This window comes from Pristiophorus japonicus, chromosome 6 (genome assembly GCF_044704955.1).
Source record: "Pristiophorus japonicus isolate sPriJap1 chromosome 6, sPriJap1.hap1, whole genome shotgun sequence".
Lineage (NCBI taxonomy): Eukaryota > Metazoa > Chordata > Chondrichthyes > Pristiophoridae > Pristiophorus > Pristiophorus japonicus.
This window is the reverse complement of record NC_091982.1, coordinates 256,269,394-256,295,668: the sequence shown is the minus strand read 5'-3', so window position 1 is coordinate 256,295,668 and position 26,275 is coordinate 256,269,394. Positions and strand designations below refer to the sequence as shown.

The 26,275-nt window shown below is 46.8% G+C and overlaps 1 protein-coding gene across 1 annotated transcript; it reads left to right on the top strand.

The window, feature by feature from the left end:
• LOC139265469 (thiamine transporter 2-like) lies at positions 1 to 26,061 on the top strand. Its single transcript, XM_070882486.1, has 5 exons — positions 1 to 171; positions 11,574 to 12,399; positions 17,700 to 17,892; positions 23,438 to 23,579; positions 25,724 to 26,061. Exons 1-5 carry the CDS (start codon positions 1 to 3, stop codon positions 25,892 to 25,894), a joined length of 1,503 nt encoding a protein of 500 aa, XP_070738587.1. The 3' UTR covers positions 25,895 to 26,061.
• Positions 26,062 to 26,275: the final 214 nt, after the last annotated feature.

The window sequence follows — 26,275 nt, the reverse complement described above, 5'->3', positions numbered from 1 at the left end:
ATGTTAACCTGCTGGAAAGCTACAGGTTGCTGCAAGCCAGCAAGAAGCAATGAATGGCGTTACCCCACACTGCTTCTGTGTGTCTTTGGATTTTTCTCAATGATGAAGCCATCAGAACCTTTCTTAACACCTTACCTTGTTGGACCCGCAAAAAATTTAACCCTTGAGCAGGTATGTATCGGAATACATGTTTTCAATGCAAAGAAAAAATATGTCTAGTTCTGTCATATTTTGCTCCAGGCGGTGGACAAATGCCGTCAGTTATTCATTAGAAATGCACTTGGCCTGTGACCAATCAGATTGAAGAAACATTGACAGGCAGGAGAGTATGAACCAGGTAGTGCCGGTTGGAATAGTTAATTCAATATCAAATCAGGTGAATAAAGAGAGAGTGAGTGAAAGATTCAGTTAAGAGAGAGAGAGCAATACAAGAGATAGAAAGAAAAAGTTTAAAAAAAAATGTCGGGGTTGAAATTTGGTTATGCCCCATTTGGGAGCGGTAACCGGGGTGAGGCGAGATTTCCTGCGCCTGGTGAAAAAGTCCCGCCCCGGACGCGAAATTCCAGTTACCGCCCCTCACAGGAAGTGGAGTGCAATGTTGCGCTATGGGGGGGCTCTCCGCGTAGCACTGACACGTTTCAACGCCCCACCCACCCCCACCCCTTCCGTTAAAGGGGAGGGATGCTGCAAACTCTGCAGGCCCTTTGATGGCCTCCACTGGGCCAACAGGGCTAAGGGGGGGGGGTGGGGGGGGGGCGGCCAGTGCAGCATTGCAGCCCGGACGGGCGAAAGGAGCGGCGAACGGCCTGACCGGTAAGGGGGGGGGGGGGGAAATAACAAAGATGGCAGCGCGCGGCGCTCTTTCAGGTTCGTCCCGCGATGGGTGACCGGCCCGGTTCGCGACGCGCGGCGGCCTCATGGGGTGCTGGCCAGATTCTGCCGCAGAGTGAAAAGGGGCCGTCGCGCATGGCGATGATGTCATGGCCGGAGGCGCAGTGACCCGGGGGGCGTTACCGGCGGGGGTGAGACGCTACCATATTCACTCCTCCAGTGGCGCTAACAGAAGGCGCAGAACATGGGAATTTCGGCCCCAAGGTGTTCAGGAAAGATAGGGAGTGAAAGAAAGGAGGTGGTGTGGCAGTAATAAGGAGAAGCTTACATGCTGGAGAGAGAGGATGTCCTGGAGGGGGTCAAGGACAGAAGCTATTTGGTTAGAATTACGAAACAATAGCGGTGCCATTACACTACTAGGTGTATTCTAAAGGCCACCAACTAGTGGGGAGGATCAAGAGGAGTAAATTTACAGGGAAATTACAGAGAGGTTCAAGAACTATAGAGTACTGATAATGGGGGACTTCACCTATCCTAATATAGACTAAGGGCTGGATTTTCCGGTGCTCTCTGCCTCTGTTTTCACCCCAGAGCGGAGACAATGGCAGCGGCGAGCTCTTCTGGGCGGATGGACCCGCTTTTGCGGGAGCGCGGAGCAGTACCGCCTGGAAGAGGCGAGCCGGTGTGCACCATCCCTGGTTGCGACACCGGCTTGCTTTTTTGACTCCCGACCAACCTGTGTGCCCCGCAACGCGCCCTGCTGGGACCACCTGTGAAAACGGGCAGTCCGACCTATACCGGCTGCAGAGAGGTAAGTACTGTCTACCTCCGGTAAATGTGGTTGTTTTTTTTTTTTTGCGATTTATGTTGTGGTGGCGTAGACTATGTATTGAGAATGTTTTTGGTGTTCTTTTTTTTCTCCCCAGGTCTCTCTCAGAGCCCTCCTGGGCCGGCTGTTTAGCTCGGGATTTTCACCTGCTCAGCCGGCCGAGCGCCCCCCTTAGCTCTGTGCCCCACACTCAGGGCCCAGCTGCCCAATTTCGCTGACTGAGGCGCAAACTGTTCCCGGGCGCAAACTTTACCGCCCCGCCGCCATTACCGCCCCAAAATCAGTAAAGCCAAAAATCCAGCCCCAGGATTGTAATATTATAAATGGCAGAGAGGGAGAAGAAATTCTGAAATGTGTTCAGGAGAACGTTCTTGATCAGTATGTTTCTGGCCCAATGAGGAAGGAGGCATTGCTGGATCTGGTTCTGGGGAATGAGATAGGTCAAGTGGAGCAAGTGTCAGTAGGGGAACATTTAGGGAACAGTGATCATAGTATCATTATGGTTTAGATTCGCTATGGAAAAGGACAGGGAGCAATCTAGAGTAAAAATACGCGTGGAGGAAGGCCAATTTCAGTGGGTTGAGAATGGATCAGGTCCAGGTAAATTGGAATCAAAGATTGGTAGGCAAAACTGTAATCGAACAATGGGCTCTCTTTAAAGAGGAGCTGGTTCGGGTCCAGTTGAAGTACATTCCCACGAGGGGGAAAGGTAGGGTAACCAAAGTCAGAGCTCCCTGGATGACGAAAGAGAGAGAGAGAAAGATGAAGCAGAAAAAGGGGGCGTATGATAGATATCAGATTGAGAATACAAGTGAGAACCAGGCTGAATATAGAAAGTTCAGAGGGGAAGTGAAAAATGAAATAAGAGAGGCAAAGGGAGAGTATGAGAATAGATTGGCAGCTAAAGTCTTCTATCGGCATATAAATAGTAAACGGGTAGTAAGAGGGGGGGTGGGGCCGACTAGGGACCAAAAAGGAGACCTACGCATGGAGGCAGAGGGCATGACTGAGGTACTAAATGAATACTTTGCATCTGTCTTCACCAAGAAAGAAGATGCTGCCAAAGTCATAGTGAAAGAGGAGGCAGTTGAGATACTGGCTGGGATAAAAATTAATAAAGAGGAGGTAATAGAAAGGCTGGCTGTACTTAAAGCAGATAAGTCACCAGGACCGGATGGGATGCATCCTCGGATGCGGAGGGAAATAAAGGTAGAAATTGCAGAGGTACCGGCCATAATCTTCCAATCCTCCCTAGATATCAGGGTGGTGCTAGAGGACTAGGGAATTGCAAATGTTACACCCTTGTTCAAAAAGAAAGTGTAAGGATAAACCCAGCAACTACAGGCCAGTCAGTTTAATCTCCATGGTGAGGAAGCTTTTAGAAATGATAATTTTTTCCTTGATTAACAGTCACTTGGACAATTGTGCATTAATTAAGGAAAGCCCAGCACGGATTTGTTAAAGGCAAATCGTATTTAACTAACTTAATTGAGTGTTTTGATGAGGTAGTAGAGAGGGTTGATGAGGGCAATGTGGTTAATGTGATGTACATAGACTTCCAAAAGGCATTTGATAAAGTGCCACATCTTAGGCTTGCCAACATGGAATAACAGGGACAGTGGCAGCATGGATACGAAATTAGCTAATTGACAGGAAACAGAGAGTAATGGTGAACGGTTGTTTTTCGGACTGGAGGAAGGTATACAGTGGTGTGCCCCAGGGATCGGTACTAGGGCCACTGCTTTTGTTGATGTATATATTAATGACTTGGACTTGGGTGTGCAGGGAACAATTTCAAAATCTGAAGATGACATAAAATTTAGAAGTATTGTGAACAGTGAGGCGGATAGTGATAGACTTCAAGAGGACACAGACAGGCTGGTGGAATGGGCAAACACATGGCAGATGAAGTTTAACGCAGAAAAGTGTGAAGTGATACATTTTGGTAGGAAGATTGAGGAGAGGAAATATAAACTAAAGGGAAAATTCTAAAGAGGGTGCAGGAACAGAGAGACCTAGAGGTATATGTGCACAAGTCGTTGAAGACAGGTTGAGAAAGTAGTTAAAAAAAGCATACGGGATCCTGGGCTTCATAAATAGAGGCATGGGGGAGAAATTGGGCTACTTTGCGCCTCCCGTTAGCACCCCGTAAATGAGTTTGCCACCGGGCATGGCGAGAAATGCACTTCCCGCTAAATTCGGCGCGGATTTTGCGGTGGCAATATCACGTCGTGTCCTGCTCTGCTGTGCCTGGCGATGTAGACCTCATCACTGTGCGTTGTGTCCCGTAACGAAAATCAGCCCTCGCCCCCTGGTTTAGCGCCTGGCACTGACAGCGACAGCTCCAGTGGTCCGGTTTCAGTTGGACGTGGGCTGGAGGTTTAGTCGGCCAATAATGTCTCCTTCTTAGTTTCACATAGGCAGTCAGGCATTTCGACCAGTTCGAGCGATTTGCAGTTTGAGGGAGCGTTGCGTCTCTTAAAGATTCCTGACTTTCATTGAGGGCAGAAACTCCATCATTTATATCGTTTCATGGGGGCTTTGCTGGGACTGGATCTCGCACTCCAGCATCACCGTCAGGGGCGACTGAGGCACAGAGAGAAAGACTGCAAAATGTGGCCAGAGGGAAGAGGCCCCTCAGAGCTCTCAACAGGAGGCCTTACCCTCCCCGGGTATTCCGGCAACAGTTCTCCGACAGCAACCTGTGGAATTCCCTACGGCAGAGAGTTGTTGATGCCAGTTCGTTGGATATATTCAAGAGGGAGTTAGATGCGGCCCTTATGGCTAAAGGGATCAAGGGGTATGGAGAGAAAGCAGGAAAGGGGTACTGAGGTGAAAGAACAGCCATGATCTTATTGAATGATGTAGGCTCGAAGGGCCGAATGGCCTACTCCTGCACCTATTTTCTATGTTCTATAATTTCACTGAGGAACAGTGTGAGCCAGGATGTGGTCACAGAGTACTGCCATCTTCTGCAACCAGACCTTGAGCCTCAGACCCAGGGTGAGGATGGCTCTCTCAGTGGCAGTCAAGGTCACCAACATGCTCAATTTCTATGCCAGTGGATCCTTCCAGTGTGTAACAGGAGACATCTGCAACATCTCCCAGTTTGCCGTCCATTGCTGCATCCACGAGGTCACAGATGCTCTCTGCAGATGGAGGAGGGACTACATTTCCTTCCCCATGACCAGAGAGAAGCAGCTGGGACGTGCATGTGGCTTTGCCAGGATAGGGGGTTTTCCGCACGGTGCATGGCACCATTGACTGCAGCCACGTTGCTTTGCAGGCACTGCCTAACAATCCTGAGGTATTCTGTAACCACAAAAGCTACCACTCACTGTGCAGTTGGTGTGTGACCACACACGCCAAATCCTCACCATCAATGCCCTCTATCCTGGCAGCAGCCAAGATGTATTCATCCTACGCCAGAGCTGTGTGCCAGCTCTCATCCTGTGCCACCACATCAAGCTCGTGGTTGGCTGGTCAGAGACAAGAGCTATCCGCTCTCCACCTAGCCCATGACTCTCCTCCGCAACCCCAACACTCCTGCCCAGCACTCATACGATGAGAGCCATGATGCCACGAGGAACATCATTGAACAGACCATCAGAGTGCAAAAGCAATGATTCAGCTTCCCTGACCACTCGGGAGGAGTCCTCCAGTACTTGGCTGAGCAGGCCCCTTTTCATCGTCTGCTGCATGCTGCACAACTTGGCTAACATGAGGTACCTGCATACTATCCTTTTGTGTTTCATGCACAAGTACCCCCAGGTCCTGCTGTACTGCAGCACTTTGCAATCTTTCTTTATTTAAATCATAACTTGCTCTTTGATTTTTTTTCTGCCAAAGTGCATGACCTCACACTTTCCAAGATTGTATTCCATCTGCCAAATTTTTGCCCACTCACTTAGCCTGTCTATGTCCTATTGCAGATTTTGTGTGTCCTCCTCACACATTGCTTTTCCTTCCGTCTTTGTATCATCAGCAAACTTGGCTACATTACACTCAGTCCCTTCTTCCAAGTCGTTAATATAGATTGTAAATAGTTGGGGTCCCAGCACTGATCCCTGCGGCATCCCACTCGTTACCAACTAGAGAATGAACCATTTATCCCGACTCTCTGTTCTCTGTTAGTTAGCCAATCCTCTATCTATGCTAATATATTACCCTCAACCCCGTGAACTTTTATCTTGTGCAGTAACCTTTTATGTGGCACCTTGTCAAATGCCTTCTGGAAGTCCAAATACACCACATCCACTGGTTCCCCTTTATCCACCCTGTTCGTTACATCTTCAAAGAACTCCAGCAAATTTGTCAAACATGACTTCCCCTTCATAAATCCATGCTGACTCTGACGGAATTTTGCTTTTCCAAATGTCCTGCTACTGCTTCTTTAATAATGGTATCCAACATTTTCCCAACCACAGATCTATACTGGCTAACTGGTCTATACTTTCCTGCTTTTTGTCTGCCTTCTTTTTTAAATAGGGACGTTAACATTTGCAGTTTTCCAATCTGATTCTAGGGCATTTTGGTAAATTACAAACGAATGTATCCACATTCTCCTCGTTCTCCTGTTCCTCCTCCTCCTGAGGTGGTGAAGCTATGCCTGGTAGCTTGGTATCTTGGCCTTTATTGCAAAGGGGATATAGTATAAAAGCAGGGAAGTCTTGCTGCAGCTATACAAGGTATTTGGAATACTGCGTGCATTTTGGTTTCCATATTTACGAAAGGATATACTTGCTTTGGAGGCAGTTCAGAGAAGGTCACTAGGAATGAGTCCGGGGATGAGGGGGTTGACTTATGAGGAAAGGTTGAGAAGGTTGGGCCTCTACTCATTGGAATTCAGAAGAATGAGAGGAGATCTTATCGAAACGTATAAGATTATGAGGGGGCTTGACAAGGTGGATGCAGAGAGGATGTTTCCACTGATAAGGGAGACTAGAATTAGAGGGCATGATCTTAGACCTTAGATCTTAGGCCGCCCATTTAAAACAGAGGTGAGGAGACATTTCTTCTCTGAGGGTTGTAAATCTGTGGAATTTACTGCCTCAGGGAGCTGTGGAAGCTGGGACATTGAATAAATTTAAGACAGAAATAGACAGTTTCTTAAACGATAAGGGGATAATGCGTTATGGGGAGTGGGCGGGGAAGTGGAGCTGAGTCCTTGATCGGATCAGCCATGATCTTATTGAATGGCGGAGCAGGCTCGAGGGGCCGTATGGCCTACTCCTGCCCCTATTTCTTATGTTCTTATGAGGAGGCAGAGGGAGGACGAGGAGGAGGATCAGGAGGAGGAGGAGGAGGAGAAGGAGCTGCAGCAATGACTGAGGAGGCAGCCACTCAATCGGCCTTCTGCAAGGGCGGTCCACGAGCACCACATCAGACTTCGGCTCCAATGAATTCCAGGCCAGTTCCCAGTTGGTCTGCACGTTCCCATCATTTCATCAATTTCCCATTCCATAGCAGAGCCCCAAAACTGAAATGAGAAACACCAAATGTGCAACAGTCCAATTACATTTCTATGATAAAACATTAACCACACATTATATATATAACAATTAAATTGACTATTCCCCCTGTGCAAAACCTTATATCCCCTCTTAACACTGCCTTTACCTATTCTACTGCTCTTCGCAGTGTGTCCCCTGTGCCTGCAGCAGGGCTGGTGGAAGGCTGCTATGTGTCGGGGCCAGAGACTACAGCTGGCCTTGCAGGGCGCCCTCGACCAGCTCTGGGCCTGGAAGGCCAGGCTGTAGACTGCACCACCACAGGCTGGGCGGTGGCGGTCTGGGATGGCTGGATGACAGGCAGGGACAAGTGCAATGGCGGAGTGGCAGCGGTGGGCTCAGGAAATCTGTCATCCCGAGAGAGGACAGCAGGTTCCTGCTCCACTGACCCACTGCCACTCCCTCGGGGCAGCACCTCAGCATTCCCACCAATCCGCAGGAGTAAAGATTGGTGGCCTGCTGCGACACCGTGAGATCCCCGGTCGACTACGGTGGACCCAACGACAATAGTAGCAGTCAGAGCTTACGTAGCACCCAGCTAAGACTACATGAGAGCAGTCTGAGCTTCGATGCCAGCAACCATTATGGCCTGTGTTGCAATGGAAGCTGCCACATTGCCCATGACACGTGTCATGAGATCTGGATTCACACAGTCTCTCGGAGTCCACCATCGTCTGCAGACTGGAAAATGATAGGCTCCATGGTGTGCGCAGAGCTCTGTGCAAAGTTGGAGGCGGACTCCTCCATGCTCCTTACCATTGCTGAGAGGCTCTCGGGCACCTTTTGCACTGCACCTATCATCTCGGAGTGCATGGCCACCCTTGTGGGGAACGCCTCCCCATCGAGGTCCTCATCTGAGTCCTGTGTAGCAGAACTCGCTCTCCGGGGAGCTGGCCCCTGAGCTACCCTTTCCCCTTGGCCTTGCTGCAGGCCACTCATCCCTGGTGCATCACCCAGTGCAGACATCTCTACTAAGCTAACCCCAAACGAGCGCTTCGTGCCAGTCTCTGAGGTGGTGCCTGTGGGTGAGAGATACAATGTGCTTGGGTCCTCCGCCTTTTATCCTTCGTCGCTCTCATAGTGGGGTGGGGGGGGGGGGCTCATGGACAGGCTGGTCATCTGCTGGCTGATTATCTGAAAGCATAAAGGGACAAGACTCGCGTTAAGGTGAGGGAAGGTGGGCCAGTGATGGAGCAGGGAATGTAGACAGTATCAGGAACTGGAAAGTGATAAAGCCTTCTGCTGTGAGGGGGAAGGGGGATGAGAGAAGGAGATGGGATGAAGATACCGTCGTTGCCCCCAACGTGGTCGACGTCGCCAATGGCCACGGCGCCCGCCATCTGCTGCCCAATGAGTCGCAGTACTCGCTCCTCCATGTTTGAGAGCTGCTGGAGCTGAAGCTTGTCCTCTGCTGACCCCTCCTTTTGTGTGCCATCTTGGCCTGCAAAAGGAAGGAATGTGTTTGAGTCAGAGTCCAGCTATGTGTCCGGGAGATATGCCTTCCACCATTGAATAGCTGTGAATATAGGCTAGGCGCGGGATGAGGATGTGAGTTTGAGTAGTTGCAGATGGGGGAGTGAGTGGTGGTTTACGCAGTGTGCATAGACAGAGTTCAGATGCTGGTGTGTCGGACTTGTTGAAGCAGGTGCTCACCTTGACCACTCGATTGAGGATAACCCCAGCTTCTCCAGTCTATCCACGTAACTAAAGTCCCTCATCCTTAGAACCATTCTTGTAAATCATTTCTGCAACCTCTCTAAGGCCTTCACATCCTTCCTAAAGTGCGTTGCCCAAAATTGGACACAATTCTCCAGTTGAGGCCGAACCAGTGTTTTATAAAGATTCATCATAATAACTTCCTTGCTTTTGTACTCTATTTGGGGGAGAAATTCAATAGCGCCCTGTTTGTCACGTTAACTTTTTAAATTTTGAAAATTTATCTCCAGAACAAAGAATTCTGAACTACTCTAGCACCCATTAGCACCATCTGCTGGCACTAATGGGAAGCGCTAAGGGACTAAATTTTTGCCCCTATGAGCTGTGCACAGGGATAATGCCATAGCTGGTATTAGCAGGCAATCATTGTGTACACATGCAATGAAACATAGAAACATAGATACATAGAAAATAGATGCAGGAGTAGATCATTCGACCCTTCTAGCCTGCACCGCCATTCAATGAGTTCATGGCTGAACATTCAACTTCAGTACCCCATTCCTGCTTTCTCGCCATACCCCTTGATCCCCCTGGTAGTAAGGACTACATCTAACTCCTTTTTGAATATATTTAGTGAATTGGCCTCAACAACTTTCTGTGGTAGAGAATTCCACAGGTTCACCACTCTCTGGGTGAAGCAGTTTCTCCTCATAGAAACATAGAAAATAGGTGCAGGAGTAGGCCATTCGGCCCTTCTAGCCTGCACCGCCATTCAATGAGTTCATGGCTGAACATTCAACTTCAGTACCCCATTCTTGCTTTCTCGCCATACTCCTTGATCCCCCTAGCAGTAAGGACCTCATCTAACTCCTTTTTGAATATATTTAGTGAACTGGCCTCAACAACTTTCTGTGGTAGAGAATTCCACAGGTTCACCACTCTCTGGGTGAAGAAGTTCCTCCGCATCTCGGTCCTAAATGGCTTACCCCTTATCCTTAGACTGTGACCCCTGGTTCTGGACTTCCCCAACATTGGGAACATTCTTCCTGCATCTAACCTGTCTAAACCCGTCAGAATTTTAAACATTTCTATGAGGTCCCCTCTCATTCTTCTGAACTCCAGTGAATACAAGCCCAGTTGATCCAGTCTTTCTTGATAGGTCAGTCCCACCATCCTGGGAATCAGTCTGGTGAATCTTCGCTGCACTCCCTCAATAGCAAGAATGTCCTTCCTCAAGTTAGGAGACCAAAACTGTACATAATACTCCAGGTGTGGCCTCACCAAGGCCCTGTACAACTGTAGCAACACCTCCCTGCCCCTGTACTCAAATCCCCTCGCTATGAAGGCCAACATGCCATTTGCTTTCTTAACCGCCTGCTGTACCTGCATGCCAATCTTCAATGACTGATGTACCATGACACCCAGGTCTCGTTGCACCTCCCCTTTTCCTAATCTGTCACCATTCAGATAATAGTCTGTCTCTCTGTTTTTACCATCAAAGTGGATAACCTCACATTTATCCACATTATACTTCATCTGCCATGCATTTGCCCACTCACCTAACCTATCCAAGTCACTCTGCAGCCTCATAGCATCCTCCTGGCAGCTCACACTGCCACCCAACTTAGTGTCATCCGCAAATTTGGAGATACTACATTTAATCCCCTCGTCTAAATCATTAATGTACAATGTAAACAGCTGGGGCCCCAGCACAGAACCTTGCGGTACCCCACTAGTCACTGCCTGCCATTCTGAAAAGTACCCATTTACTCCTACTCTTTGCTTCCTGTCTGACAACCAGTCCTCAATCCACGTCAGCACACTACCCCCAATCCCATGTGCTTTAACTTTGCACATTAATCTCTTGTGTGGGACCTTGTCGAAAGCCTTCTGAAAGTCCAAATATACCACATCAACTGGTTCTTTATCTGCATTGGATACCCTTTAAATGCAGGTGCCATTTTGCTTTAGTTATCCAAGCCCTCCCCACCCCCCTCCATATGACGGCAATAAATTAGTCAAGAAAATATTCAGGAGCACCATAACAGATGGAGCTGTTCCAGCTGGTGAAAGTTTAATAAACCTACAACCGTTTGACAAACATTTGTAACTGCCTCTCTGTAGAGTATCATTCTCCTTCGGTCCTGCAGACCCCATAGAGCCTGCTTTGGAAATGGGGGTTGCAATTTTAACCTAACTTAGCCAGCGGAAAGCGGACTGTCCGTTTCCACACTCCACCTGATTACACTTTCCATTGGAGTCAATCTCTGTGTAAAAAAGTTTTTGAACACTAGGTAGTGACTCACTGACCAGCGAAATAGTTTCCCCAGATTTACTTTATCAAAACCTCTCAGAATTTTAAATCTTTCTGTAAAATCTTCTCAACCTTTGTTGTTCTGATGAAAAGGGCCCAAGTTTATTTAGTTTCTCCTCATAACTAAAGCATCCAATCCTTGATATCATTACTGCACCTCTCCTTGGCCGTAAAAATTTCCTAAAGTAAAGCTGCCAAAATTGGGCAGAATATTCTAACTGAGGTCTAACCAATGAATTTTATAGGGTTTAGCATTACCTCTTTGCTTTTGTACCCATACTTCTTATTATAAATTCAAGGATCTCATATGCTGTCATATACGTATTTTAGAGAATCTCAAGTCTTTCATGGAGTGTTATTCCTATGTTTCCTTTTGTTAATAATTTTTATTATCTTAACTTAGCATTAAACTTATTTTCCCTTTCACTTTCAGGTTACTAATGAAATACTTCCAGTTTGGACGTACTCTTACTTGGCAATGCTATTCCCTGTCTTCTTGGTCACCGATTATCTAAGATATAAACCTGTCATCATTTTACAAGGAATTGCGTTTGTTACTACTTGGCTGATGCTCCTGTTTGTGCAAGGGGTCCTGGGCGTGCAGTTTTTAGAATTCATCTTTGGCATTGTGTCTGCCACGGAAGTGGCTTATTACTCTTATATTTACAGTGTTGTTAGTTCTGAGCACTATCAAAAAGTGACCAGTTACTGTCGGAGTGTCACATTGGTTGCATACACGCTGGCTTCCATTCTGGGCCAAGTTTTAGTCTCTGTTGGGAATGTCTCTTATTTCTATCTGAATGTGATTTCACTGGTTTCAGTGTCCGTAGCTTTCCTATCTTCCATTCTCCTGCCAATGCCCAAGGGAAGCATATTTTTCCACAGGGAAGAGGCTGAAAATATTCAAGGTTCACCATCAACTGAAGCTGTCCAGCCAACATCTGAAAATATTAGTCCCCAAAACAATCTGGATACAACAACATTGTCACAGTTACCTGTGATGGCGGTTCAAGATGCAAATGGTCTGGTGAAAACAGCAGAACACAAGGGTGTAATAAAGGTCCTCCTCCAATTGTGGTCTGATTTCAAACTGTGCTACTCCTCTCCACAAATTCTCTGCTGGTCTATCTGGTGGGCGTTGGCCACGTGTGGCTATAATCAAATTGTGAATTATATACAGGTGTTATGGGACCACGTTAAACCATCCCAAGATGCCACAGCATATAATGGTGGTGTGGAAGCAGTGTCAACCTTTATGAGTAAGTTGAATTACAATATTCATCCACTTTATCATCAGCAGTAGCAACTTTTGATCTTGTGTCTGATGTCATCATAAAGAAAGTACAGAGATTGAGAGAAGAGCATCCGATGCAAGACCAACATGAGGTCATCCCCAGACAAGTCCTGCATAAGAACATGAGAAATCGGAGCAGGAGTAGGCCATTTGGCCCCTCGAGCCTGCTCCGCCATTCAATAAGATCATGGCTGATCTGATCATGGACTCAGTTCCACTTCCCTGCCCACTCCCCATAACCCTTTACTCCCTTATCGCTCAAAAATCTGTCTCTCTCCACCTTAAATATATTCAATGACCCAACCTCCACAGCTCTCTGGGGCAGAGAATTCCACAGATTTAAAACCCTCTGAGAGAAGAAATTCCTCCTCATCTCAGTTTTAAATGGACGGTCCCTTATTCTGAGATTATGTCCTCTAGTTTTAGTTTCCCCTATGAGTGGAAATATCCTCTCTGCATCCACTTTGCCGAGCCCTCTCATTATCTTATATGTTTCGATAAGATCACCTCTCATTCTTCTGAACTCCAATGTGTATAGGCCCAACCTACTCAACCTTTCTTAATAAGTCAACCCCTCATCTCCGGAATCAACCTAGTGAACCTTCTCTGAACAGCCTCCATTGCAAGTATATATGCAGCAATACAAGATGAGGATGTCCCAAGGAGAGTGCTGGTTGAGTACCAGGGAAATAGCAGGTGAGTTATACCATGCCACAGTATGGAACGAGGGAAACTTCCCATCAGCCAGAAGAAGTACACACAGCAACAGATAAAAGCACAAGTCTTAGAAACCAGGTGCATCTAGCAACAAGTCAGCAATAAGTCTAGAAAGCAGTTCAGTAACTTAAAGAAATAAGAATGTGTTGACCATTGGGTGCTTCATGGTTCTGTGAGCTGTTCACTGAAGACTAAAACAAAGTACAGTAAGAACTGGAGCTGAGCTTGAATGAATGGTCTAGTGTATAATTAGTTGATGATTTGTGCAGTTACTCAACTCCTCTGTATTGTTCCATGTCCCCACCTGCTCCAAGTCCCCAGGTTTGTCTTCCTGAATGTTAAGCACATTAAGACCCATGATAGGTCCAAGTCAGCATGGATTTGTGAAAGGGAAATCATGCTTGACAAATCTTCTGGAATTTTTTGAGGATGTTTCCAGTAAAGTGGAAAAGGGAGAACCAGTTGATGTGGTATATTTGGACTTTCAGAAGGCTTTCGACAAGGTCCCACACAAGAGATTAATGTGCAAAGTTAAAGCACATGGGATTGGGGGTAGTGTGCTGACGTGGATTGAGAACTGGTTGTCAGACAGGAAGCAAAGAGTAGGAGTAAATGGGTACTTTTCAGAATGGCAGGCAGTGACTAGTGGGGTACCGCAAGGTTCTGTGCTGGGGCCTCAGCTGTTTACATTGTACATTAATGATTTAGACGAGGGGATTAAATGTAGTATCTCCAAATTTGCGGGTGGCAGTGTGAGCTGCCAGGAGGATGCAATGAGGCTGCAGAGTGACTTGGATAGGTTAGGTGAGTGGGCAAATGCATGGCAGATGAAGTATAATGTGGATAAATGTGAGGTTATCCACTTTGGTGGTAAAAACAGAGAGACAGACTATTATCTGAATGGTGACAGATTAGGAAAAGGGGAGGTGCAACGAGACCTGGGTGTCATGGTACATCAGTCATTGAAGGTTGGCATGCAGGTACAGCAGGCGGTTAAGAAAGCAAATGGCATGTTGGCCTTCATAGCGAGGGGATTTGAGTACAGGGGCAGCGAGGTGTTGCTACAGTTGTACAAGGCCTTGATGAGGCCACACCTGGAGTATTGTGTACAGTTTTGGTCTCCTAACTTGAGGAAGGACATTCTTGCTATTGAGGGAGTGCAGCGAAGATTCACCAGACTGATTCCCGGGATGGTGGGACTGACCTATCAAGAAAGACTGGATCAACTGGGCTTGTATTCACTGAAGTTCAGAAGAATGAGAAGGGACCTCATAGAAACGTTTAAAATTCTGACGGGTTTAGACAGGTTAGATGCAGGAAGAATGTTCCCAATGTTGGGGAAGTCCAGAACCAGGGGTCACAGTCTAAGGATAAGGGGTAAGCCATTTAGGACCGAGATGAGGAGAAACTTCTTCACCCAGAGTGGTGTGAACCTGTGGAATTCTCTACCACAGAAAGTTGTTGAGGCCAATTCACTAAATATATTCAAAAGGGAGTTGGATGAAGTCCTTACTACTAGGGGAATCAAGGGGTATGGCGAGAAAGCAGGAATGGGGTACTGAAGTTGCATGTTCAGCCATGAACTCATTGAATGGCGGTGCAGGCTAGAAGGGCTGAATGGCCTGCTCCTGCACCTATTTTCTATGTTTCTATGTTTCTAAGACGTTCTCCTGCATCTGAAAAACGCTGTAAAAATATCAGGTTGTTGTAGGATTGTATGACTTATTTCAAGTTTAACCAGCATTTGATTGGTGAAGTGTTATCATAATGTTTGACTAGTTAACCTACTCAAGTGCCTGACGAGTTAGTATAATTATGCTTATAAGTTAATAGTGTACAGATGATCCAATGTGTGACAGGATGACGATTGGTATGTGAACAAAGCATCATTAAAGCATTTTGACCTTTTGGTCAATAATTATGCCCCAATCTGATGCAAAATTAAAAGTAGTCAAATCACTGACATGAGTGTTCCAATGTAGAATGTTCGAGTGCTCATTATACACAAGGAAAGGCTAGTCATAGTTTTTTTCTCTGACTGCTTCTTTATTATTTTCATGACAGATTTTTTTCTTATTCAGCTCATTAGCAATGGTTTGATAATCCTCCACCGGTCCATAGAATTGATTTCTCAGCTTTTCTGACCAATATTGGCACTAGTTACCATAAGCAGATCATAGACACTATTTTAGGCTGTATAGAAACATAGAAAATAGGTGCTGGAGTGGGCCACTCGGTCCTTCGAGCCTGCACCACCATTCAATAAGATCATGGCTGATCATTCACCTTAGTATCCCTTTCCCACTTTCTCTCCATACCCCTTGATCCCTTTAGCCGTAAGGGCCATATCTAACTCCTTCTTGAATATATCTAATGAACTGGCATCAGCAACTCTCTGCAGTAGAGAATGCCACAGGTGAACAACTCTCTGAGTGAAGAAGTTTCTCCTCATCTCGGTCCTAAATGGCTTACCCCTTATCCTTAGATTGTGACCCCTGGTTCTGGACTTCCCCAACATCGGGAACATTCTTCCTGCATCTAACCTGTCTAGTCCCATCAGAATTTTATATGTTTTTATGAGATCCCCTCTTATCCTTCTAAACTCCAGTGAATACAGGTCCAGTCGATCCAGTCTCTCCTCATATGTCAGTCCTGCCATCCCGGGAATCAGTCTGGTGAACCTTCGCTGCACTCCCTCAATAGCAAGAACGTCCTTCCTCAGATTAGGAGACCAAAACTGAACACAATATTCCAGGTGAGGCCTCACCAAGATCGTGTACAACTGCATTAAGACCTCCCTGCTCCTATACTCAAATCCTCTCGCTATGAAGGCCAACATGCCATTTGCCACCTTCACCGCCTGCTGTACCTGCATGCCAACTTTCAATGGTTAATGTACCATGACACCCAGGTCTCGTTGCACCTCCCCTTTTCCTAATCTCCGCCATTCAGATAATATTCTGCCTTCGTGTTTTTGCCCCCAAAATAGATAACCTCACATTTATCCACATTATACTGCATCTGCCATATATTTGCCCACTCACCTAACCTGTCCAAGTCATCCTGCAGCCTCTTAGCATCCTCCTCATAGCTTACACTGCCACCCAGCTTAGTGTCATCTGCAAACTTGGAGATATTACACTCAATTCCTTCATCTAAATCAATGATGTATCTGGTAAATAGCTGGGGTCCCAGCACTGAGCCCTGCGGCACCCCAGTAGTCACTGCCTGCCATTCTGAAAAGGACCTGTTTATCCAGACTCTCTGCTTCCTGTCTGCCAACCAGTTCTCTATCCATGTCAATGCATTACCCCCAATACCCATGTGCTTTAATTTTGCACACCAATCTCTTGTGAAAAGCCTTTTGAAAGTCCAAATGCACCACATTCACTGGTTCCCCCTTGTCCACTCTACTAGTTACATCCTCAAAAAATTCTAAAAGATTTGTCAAGCATGATTTCCTTTTCATAAATCCATGCTGACTTGGACCGATCCTGTCACTACTTTCCAAATGTGCTGCTATTTCATCTTTAATAATTGATTCCAACATTTTCCCCAGTACTGATGTCAGGCTAACTGGTCTATAATTCCCTGTTTTCTCTCCCTCCTTTTTTAAAAAGCGATGTTACATTAGCTACCCTCCAGTCCATAGGAACTGATCCAGAGTCGATGGACTGTTAGAAAATGATCACCAATGCATCCATTATTTCTAGGGCCACTTCCTTAAGTACTCTAGGATGCAGACTATCAGGCCCTGGGGATTTATCGGCCTTCAATCCCATCAATTTCCCTAACACAATTTTCTGACTAATAAGGATATCCTTCAGTTCCTCCTTCTCGCTAGACCCTCGATCCCCTAGTACTTCCGGAAGGTTATTTGTGTCTTCCTTCGTGAAGACAGAATCAAAGTATTTGTTCAACTGGTCTGCCATTTCTTTGTTCCCCATTATAAATTCACCTGATTCTGACTGCAAGGGACCTACGTTTGTCTTCACTAATCTTTTTCTCTTCACATATCTATAGAAGCTTTTGCAGTCAGTTTTTATGTTCCCAGCAAGCTTCCTCTCGTACTCTATTTTCCCCCTCCTAATTAAACCCTTTGTCCTCCTCTACTGAATTCTAAATTTCTCCCAGTCCTCCGGTTTGCTGCTTTTTCTGGCTAATTTTATATGCCTCTTCCTTGGATATAACATTATCCCTAATTTCCCTTGTTAGCCACGGTTGAGCCACCTTCCTCGTTTTATTTTTACTCCAGACAGGGATGTACAATTGTTGAAGTTCATCCATGTGATCTTTAAATGCTTGCCATTGCCTATCCACCGTCAACCCTTTACATATCATTCGCCAGTCTATCCTAGCCAATTCACGTCTCATACCATCGAAGTTACCTTTCCTTAAGTTCAGGACCCTAGTCTCTGAATTAACTGAATTATATATCAATTACATGAAAGAAAGGATGATAATGACCATTTAAACTGTCTGTTTGATTTTCTGTTGCTGGTTGCATGACTTCAAAAAGGATTGAGTTCCTTATCATTGTGAATGCAGGTGCTGTGGCGTCCTTTGCTGTGGGCTATATAAAGCTGGATTGGGCAATCTGGGGAGAACTGGCACTGGCCATCTTTTCAGCAGTGAATAGCGGTGCTTTATATGCCATGGATCTGTCAAACAATATCTGGGTTTGCTACGCCTGTTATGTTGCATTCAAAGCCTCATACATGCTTCTGATTACCATAGCAACGTGAGTATGATAATCTACCTGAAAGAATTTCAAAACTAAAGAAATAATAATGTTTTTTAAAGTTAGCATAAAAGAAACAAAATTCTGACCAATAGACCCTTCATTTACTTGACTTTAACCTAGTCAAGATACACTGCTCTTTCTCAAAAAACTGCTTGTATACACTCTCCGAGCTCGGGGTTTGATGAATTCCACCCCAAAAATTAGCCTTTTCCTCCAAGGCCAATCGTTCATTTTCTTGTATTGATTTCCTCTCTTTTTTTATTTCTGTTTACACAAAAAAACTCTTCCAACAGAGAAAATATGACAGTTTCAGATCATGTTCCTGCTATATTAAACCATTTATAATCCCCTCCACAAGTTGGGCACTGGCTTCTGAATGTCTACTTGCTCGAACCCCAGGACACCAGTGGTGTGATTTTGGAATCCTCACTGCCCCATTTGCACTCAAAAAAGGGGCAGTAGAGGATGGAAAATAAAAGGAATGATTTTTACTTGGGGCGGGTATCGTGAGTTTGTGTGTGTGTGTGTGTGTGTGTGTGTGGGGGATGGGTATCATGTCTGTGTGTGTGTGTGTGTGGGGGATGGGTATCATGTCTGTGTGTGTGTAGGGGACAGGTATGGTGTGGGTTTGTGTGTATAGGGAACGGGTATGGTGTGGGTTTGTGTGTATAGGGAAACGGGTATTGTGTCTGTGTGTATAGGGGACGGGTATCATGTTTGTGTGTGTGTAGGGGACAGGTATGGTGTCTGTGTGTGTGTATAGGGGATGGGTATCATGTATGTTTGTGTGTGTGTGTAGGGGACGGGTATGGTGTGTTTGTGTGTAGGGGACGGGTATGGTGTTTGTGTTTGTGTGTAGGGGATGGGTATCGTGTGTGTGTGTGTAGGGGACGGGTATGGTGTGTTTGTGTGTAGGGGACGGGTATGGTGTTTGTGTTTGTGTGTAGGGGACGGGTATCTTGTCTGTGTGGGTGTGTAGGGGACGGGTATGGTGTTTGTGTGTGGGTGTGTGTGTGTAGGGGACGGGTATGGTGTTTGTGTGTGTGTGTAGGGGACGGGTATCGTGTGTTTGTGTGTAGGGGACGGGTATCTTGTCTGTGTGTGTGTGTGTGCAGGAGACGGGTATGATGTTTGTGTGTGTGTAGGGGATGGGTATGGTGTTTGTGTGTGGGTGTGTGTGTGCAGGAGACGGGTATGATGTTTGTGTGTGTAGGGGATGGGTATGGTGTCTGTGTGTATAGGGAATGGGTATCGTGTCTGTGTGTGTATAGGGAATGGGTATGGTGTCTGTGTGTGTGTAGGGGACGGGTATGGTGTCTGTGTGTGTATAGGGAATGGGTATGGTGTCCGTGTGTGTGTAGGGGACGGGTATGGTGTCCGTGTGTGTGTAGGGAATGGGTATGGTATCCGTGTGTGTGTAGGGAATGGGTATGGTGTCCGTGTGTGTGTAGGGGATGGGTATCGTGTGTGTTTATGTGTAGGGGACGGGTATCATGCCTGTGTGTTAGGGGGCAGTTCGCAAGCTCTCATGATGTTGGCAGCGTGAAACCCAGGCCATTTCAACTCCTGGGCCTCATTAACATTTGAGGGACAGGCAGCTCTCCCGATCAGCTGCAGAATTGGGCAGCCCACCCACATGACCCACGCGACCTCCGACACCACCTTCAACTCTACTTAAAGTGGGGGCGCGCATCTTAAAGTGAGGCTGCATCCCCTAAGTGCATTTGATATTAAACAACTCTGGGGGACTTGCTGCCTGCTAAGTCGAGTTGAAGGGCTGCTGATGCTAGTTGAGTAACTGAGGGCCAAAAGAGAAATACTGTTCCCCAGTATCCACAGAAGCATCCAAGGTTACTGCAGAATGGGCCTGGCTGAGAAAGCCAGTGCCAGCAAGCTCACAATCCTCAGGACCTGGGTTCAATGTAGAAAATTGTTCAATGATATCACAAAGGCAGCAAGGATGACAACACCTTTTCACCTCTTAACACCATCTCATAACACCTCCACCCCCCCTCTCCCACCACGCTGTACTCCTACCTCTGTTCCATCACATCCTTCAACATGCAATCACAAGGGCACACTAAGCACCTCTCTTGCTCAAATAAATTTGCTCACCTGTTCCTCTCTTCACACCACACACTAGCTCTGTTCTCTTCTCACGCCCTCTACTTGCACAACTGCTAACTTCCCCCACCATCCCTTCCTCCCGTCCCATCACACACACTTCCCTTTACAGTCACTAGATCCTCATCCTCATTCTATCTGGCTTTTTCTACGTCTCTCTACACATCCATTATGGGGTGGGAGGGGGTTTGTGTGGAGCATAAATGCTGCCGTGGACCATTTGGGCTGAATGGCCTGTCTCGGTGCTGTACATTCTATGTAACTCTATGCAATCTAGGCACAAGCCCCACACATCTCCACTCACCTCCACACACAATCATTGTTGCCCCCTCATATTTTTAAGGACCAGACAGACCATAATGCCAGGGAGAGGTACAGGGCAGATGCTGGAATCGCCAACCTCATCGCCCACGCACAGGCAGAGCAGGAAGCACTGGGGACCACTGGCCCAGGCAGGTTGGTGGCGTACCCAAGCAGGGTGCCTCCATAATCCCTTCATTCAACTCAGGGCAGGCGTGGCAAGAAACTGCGACCTGCATTCTCCACACTGTTACCTGATCATGCACTGCTTCTCTTTTCCATCCCTTTATCTCATCCTTCGAGAGCTTTCTCAACAAGAGGCTCCTGCAAAAGGACAGAACTTGGAATAGGAAAATCCCTCTGAGGACGCACCGTTGGGCACTCCACTCATCCCAGGCACCAGCTCAGATATTGGCACTGCGCGTGGGATAGATAGCAGCTGGAGGGGTTACACGTGGTGAAACACTGAGCATCAGTGGGAAGCAGTAGCTCCTGGTGGGAGAGACCTCACCGAAGGATGAGGCCTGCTCTGGATGACAGAGATGAGGACATCCAGTGCCCAGCCATGAGAACCTCTGGCCTCCCACAGACAGCTTTACGAGGTATTGGAACTGAGAGTGTGGAGAAGACTGAATGCATATCACATGGCACTCTATAGCTTGCCCTGCGGAGTGACAACTGCTAGGGACATGGCAGCAGAGTCCTCACAGCAACAGCCGAGTTCCAGCAGCCTGTGGCCAGCCCTTCACAGGCTCGAGCAGCCGGCCACCAACATCTCAAGGAACCTCCTGAGAAACAGCAGCCTTCCCCCAGCTCAGCTCAGGCCACAAGGGGAGCGCCCCGTAAGAGTAGTAGAATCAGAAACCTTGATTAAGGAAAATCACTGTTGGTTGATCACCGGGGTGAGAAATGAATTTATTATGTTTGGCATTATCATTATCATCTTCGGGACTTTGGTCTTCAGCGTGGTTGAACAGCAGCTTCTGAGACTGCATGTCATTGGTACCTTGTATTGAAGTTGTCTGAATGGTTTGAATGTTCTTCAATGCAGGTTGAAAGGAGTGGTGAAGAATGTGTCAGGAACTGACATGCAGAGGGGATCTTTGAATGTTCCGAGGGCAGGGTGTGAGAAGTCCGTTCAATCGCTGAGCTATGAGCTGACTCCTCACACTTTTGCTGCAAAGCACTGATATGGCCCATCCTCCTTTGCTGGTTCCTCTTCTCTCCACCCCCCCCTCCCCCCCCCCCGCCCAGGTCTTGTTTATCCGGTGATTGACTGCTGATGCGTCTCTTCCTCCTCCAAATACAGACCTCTCTGCAATGCAATGTCGTGCAACATGTAGGAGACGGTGACGATGTATGGCACTCTCTCTGGGGCATATTGCAGGGAGCCTCCTGAGCAGCTCAGACATCTGAAACCCTGCTTGAGCAGTCCTATCATGTGCTCTATAAGGATCCTGGTTGTGCCTTGGCTTTGATTATATGCTGCTCGGTCGTGCTGGGGATGCACAGGGATCTCATCAGCCAGGTCTTCAGTGGGTATCCCTTATCCCCCAGCAGCCATCCTGTCACGTCCCTCCCAAGGCTGAATAGCAGGGAGGTTGGTGAAGTGTCTGAGAATAAAAGCATAGTGGTAGCTCCCTGATTACCTTGTATGATGATGTCCCTGTGGTCGGTCACTAGCTGTACATTGATAGAGTGGTACTCTTTTCTATTGATAAATGTGACTGGCTTGTGTTCCTGTGCGCTAAAGAAAGAAAGAATGACTTGCATTTATATAGCGCCTTTCACGACCACCGTACGTCCCAAAGCACTTTACAGCCAATGAAGTACTTTACAAGTGTAGTCACTGTTGTAATGTGGGAAACACGGCAGCCAATTTGCGCACAGCAAGTTTCCACAAACAGCAATGTGATAATGACCAGATAATCTATTTTGTTATGTGGATTGAGGGATAAATATTGGTCAGGTCACCAGAGATAACTCCCCTGCTCTTCTTCAAAATAGTGCCATGGGATCCTTTACACCCACAGAGAGGGCAGACGATGTCTCGATTTAACGTCTCATCTGAAAGACAGCACCTTCAACAGTGCAGTGCTCCCTCAGCACTGCACTGGAGTGTCAGTCTAAATTTATGTGCTCAAGTCCCTGGAGTGGGACTTGAACCCACAACCTTCTGACTCAGGGGCAAGGGTGCTACCCACTGAGCCACAGCTGGCACTAACCGCCATGTGTGTCCAGTCAATGATGCCCTACATGTGAGGGAAGACAGCAACTGTTGCAGAGGCACGAGCACTGTTCTGTGGACTGCTGTCAGTGGGGAAAGGTGATGTATTGCTTGGCGCCAGCAAATAGGGTGTCGGTCACCTGCTGAATGCAGCTGTGAATGACAGATAGCGAGATGCGGCTGAGGCCCCCTGTTGCAAACTGAAAGGGTCCATTGGCATAAACATTCAGGTGATATGAGCAGAAAAATGCTTCATGCATTTTTACTATATTGCTCTGTCCGCTAGTTTCATTCATACATTTACCCATTTATCTTAAACGAGTTAATGCCTATGCTACACTTAGCTGATAAAAGGAAGTTGCTCTCCCAGGCATCACCCAGATGGATTCAAGACCAAGTGAAGCAGGGTTAGAGGGCAGGGGATAATTGGGCCAGCGTGCGCAGATATAATTCAGTCCCCATTTTAAAGTCACACATACTCTCCTTACTTTTTATTAACATTATAAATTCCTAGAACCAAATTTAAAATGTGAAATCACTGATGCCCCGTCCATTTGTACTTCCTGGCCCCATAAAAGTACTCTGGCTTGCTGCTGGGCCATGCGTGGCTCCCTGGAATCGTCTGCGCCCCCTGCGCCCCCCCCCCCCCCGGACTGTCAGGTAGCTCCATGTAGGAGCCAGCTAGATTCCCACTCTCCCCAGATTGCCGCAAACAGCTGCATGTTAATGAGGCTCTGGCTTCAAAATGGCTCGGGCCTCATGGAGATTACAATGGGCAGGTGGCGAGTACACATTGTACACCAAAGGTTAAATTCATCCTTTGTGTCCTTTTGTTAAACATGAATATTTGAAACAATTTTCAAAGTTTAACCATTTATTTTCTTTATCAAGGTTCCAAATAGCAGCTAACCTGAGCATGGAGCGCTATGCACTATTGTTTGGAGTGAATACCTTTGTAGCCCTAATACTTCAGACCATTCTGACCATTACTGTAGTTGATTCAAGAGGCCTTGGTTTGGATATTATCACCCAGGTGAGTTCAACACTCAATTCTACAAATGAGTTGCACCAGTATGAAGGGGTTGTCAGATGAAGAAAGGTTGAGCAGGATGGGCCTATTCTCATTGGACTTTAGAAGAATGAGAGGTGATCTTATTGAAACATAGAAGATTCTGAGCGGGCTCGACAGGGTAGATGCAGAGAGGATGTTTCCCCTCATGGGGGAATCTAGAACTAGGGGGGCATAGTTTCAGAATAAGGGGTCGCCCATTTAAAACAGAAATGAGGAGGAATTTCTTCTCTAAGGGTCGTGAATCTTTGGAATTCTCTATCCCAGAGAGCTGTGGATGGTGGATCATTGAGTATATTTAAGGTGGAGATAGACAGATTTTTGAATGATAAGGGAGTCAAGGGTTATCGGGAGTGGGCAGGGAAGTGAGTTGAGTTGAGGCCAACATCAGATCAGCCATGATCTTATTGAATGGCGGAGCAGGCTCGAGGGACCAAATGGTCTACTCCTGCTCCTATTTCTTATGTTCTTGTGATTTATGCATTTGGACAAAATGAAAGTTTATGTTTGATTTATGGAGGGATTATTTACCAGCAATTTGTTAATTCCATTGTTGAACATTTTGGTGATTTATTTGTCAACCTTGGACATCGCCAAAGCCTATGAGAAGATTTGGGACCACCTGTGTTTGCAGATGTTCGCTGGGGCTTTCCACTTCTCCCCAGCCCATGATATTTCATCCATTAAAATGAACGGGAGGAAAATTGCAGGCAAGAGAGCTTGGAAGCAGAAAATCCCAGCCTTTTATCATTGTATTATCGTGCTGTACATCTCCGCTGTCGTTAATGGTTCATCCTATGATGCCTTTTTCATCCATTCAATGATTCTGCAGCGCTCCATTCTCTCTCCCACTCTGTTCTTGTAGCCCGGCACTCCGCTTGAGTGCCGGGCTGATGCTACGGCACCCCGCTCCCCGGTGGTCCAGCTAGGGACCTGCAGAGTCGGCAGCTTGGCCCTCCCCTTTAATGAAGGGGAGGGCCCCTTCTACGCACTGCTATGTGTCACATTGCGTAGCGCTGCGCCCCTCTCCTTTCCCTGCTGCCCCCGCTCGCGCCAGTGAATTGCACTGCACTCGCTCTCGGGGGCGGTAACCCCAATATTGCCAGCGGGGTGGGACTTCTGCGCCTGGTGCGGGAAGTCCCTCCGTGCTGCTGTTACCAGCCCCAAACAGAACCCTATGCAATTTTCGCCCCCCCCTCCCACTCCCAGTCGTTAAATGGTGCAAAAGATAATGAAGCTTTATAACTGACACACTAGCAAAGTAGTGACCATGGGCCCAAATTTCCCCATAAGTTGCACCATTTTTTTTGGTGTAATTTGATTTTTCTGGTGTATCATTTTAGTTGCAAATATGGCCATTTAATTTGCGCCAGTGTAAGTGAGTTAGTTAGGTTTTTTGTTGGGTCAGTTTTATTTTCAAAAGAGGGAGTTCCCAGCCACTTACACCATTTATGCTAATTCGGCCAGAAAAAAGTTATACTAAAAAAACTTAGGGCAGCCTATGTGTCCACTTTTGTCCGCACAGAAAGACCTTGCTTACAGTTAAGGAATCAGTGCAAGTGATTACATTTAAAGCACCACCAAGCACCAAACAAAGCACAAAAAGTAATAAGCAATTAATCAACAAATAAAATAGAAGGAACCCTGCCCCTAAAGCACCAAAATCAATCTGTAAATAACAAATAAAAAATAGAGGTCCTACCTTAGGGAACGCAGCGGGTCGCTGATGAGGGAGCCCATTCGGCCAGGGCTAGGGACGACGTGCTTTGGCCCCTCCCACACAGCCTGCAGCGCGCATTTGCTGAAACGGCTTGCCAGGAGCTACTGCGCATGCGTGCAGACTCTAGCGTGCATGTGCAGGGGTAACAGTGCCGGGACCTAGCACCGCCACCCGATCTTTCTTCTGCGCCATGCCAGCCCGAGAATCGGCCATGATCGCACGGATTTTTTTGGGCGCTGCTTCTGAGCTAAAATGCCGGCGGGGGGCTTGGAGGTGCGCCGAACAAACCGGAGGGCCAAATATGGACCCCATGTACTTTGTGCTGATAGCAATTTTTCGAGGCCCAGTGTAACCGGCAGCAAACTGAATGTTTGGTTTTATTTTGCAGTTCCTTGTTTATGGGACTTACTTTGCAGCAATAGCAGGACTTTTCCTCATCAGAGGTATTTACACGTTGATTCGAAATGGGCAGAATAGGAAGAAACAAGCGGGGTCGGAGAACATCAAAGAAAACACCTCACCATCTGGAAACGAGACAGAAACCGTGGAACAGTTTTGAAGATTTGCAAAATTTTTGCTAAAGAAAACTTTGACTTTTTGGTATTGAAATCCTCGCCATGTCCTATTGGTCAGGAAGGTGGAATCTGTGTCCACGAACATCTTCAAACACATCGACGCCATTTTAGCCAGGATGTATATTTTAGTGGGATGGTAAAGGCCCACTCGCCACATGCCATCTAAAACTAGTAAAGCAGCAAATCATTTATTGAAAAAGATTTTATTTGTGATTGAGCTCCTTCTCGTTGTGCCTTTTTTTTTACATTTTGCTTAATTAATCAGTTATTATTGTTGCATAGCAACAGCAAATGCCAGGACTGTGCCTGTGATTCCCTACATGCTGAATTCTTGGTCTTAAACAATTTATCAGCATTGTGAGGGG

Excerpts from the sequence above, each read along its gene's own strand:
- LOC139265469 (XM_070882486.1), top strand. The coding sequence starts at position 1 with ATGTTAACCTGCTGGAAAGCTACAGGTTGCTGCAAGCCAGCAAGAAGC. Across the intron at positions 12,400-17,699 it reads AGCAGTGTCAACCTTTATGA|GTGCTGTGGCGTCCTTTGCT; the intron begins GTAAGTTGAATT and ends TTGTGAATGCAG. Across the intron at positions 17,893-23,437 it reads CTTCTGATTACCATAGCAAC|GTTCCAAATAGCAGCTAACC; the intron begins GTGAGTATGATA and ends TTCTTTATCAAG.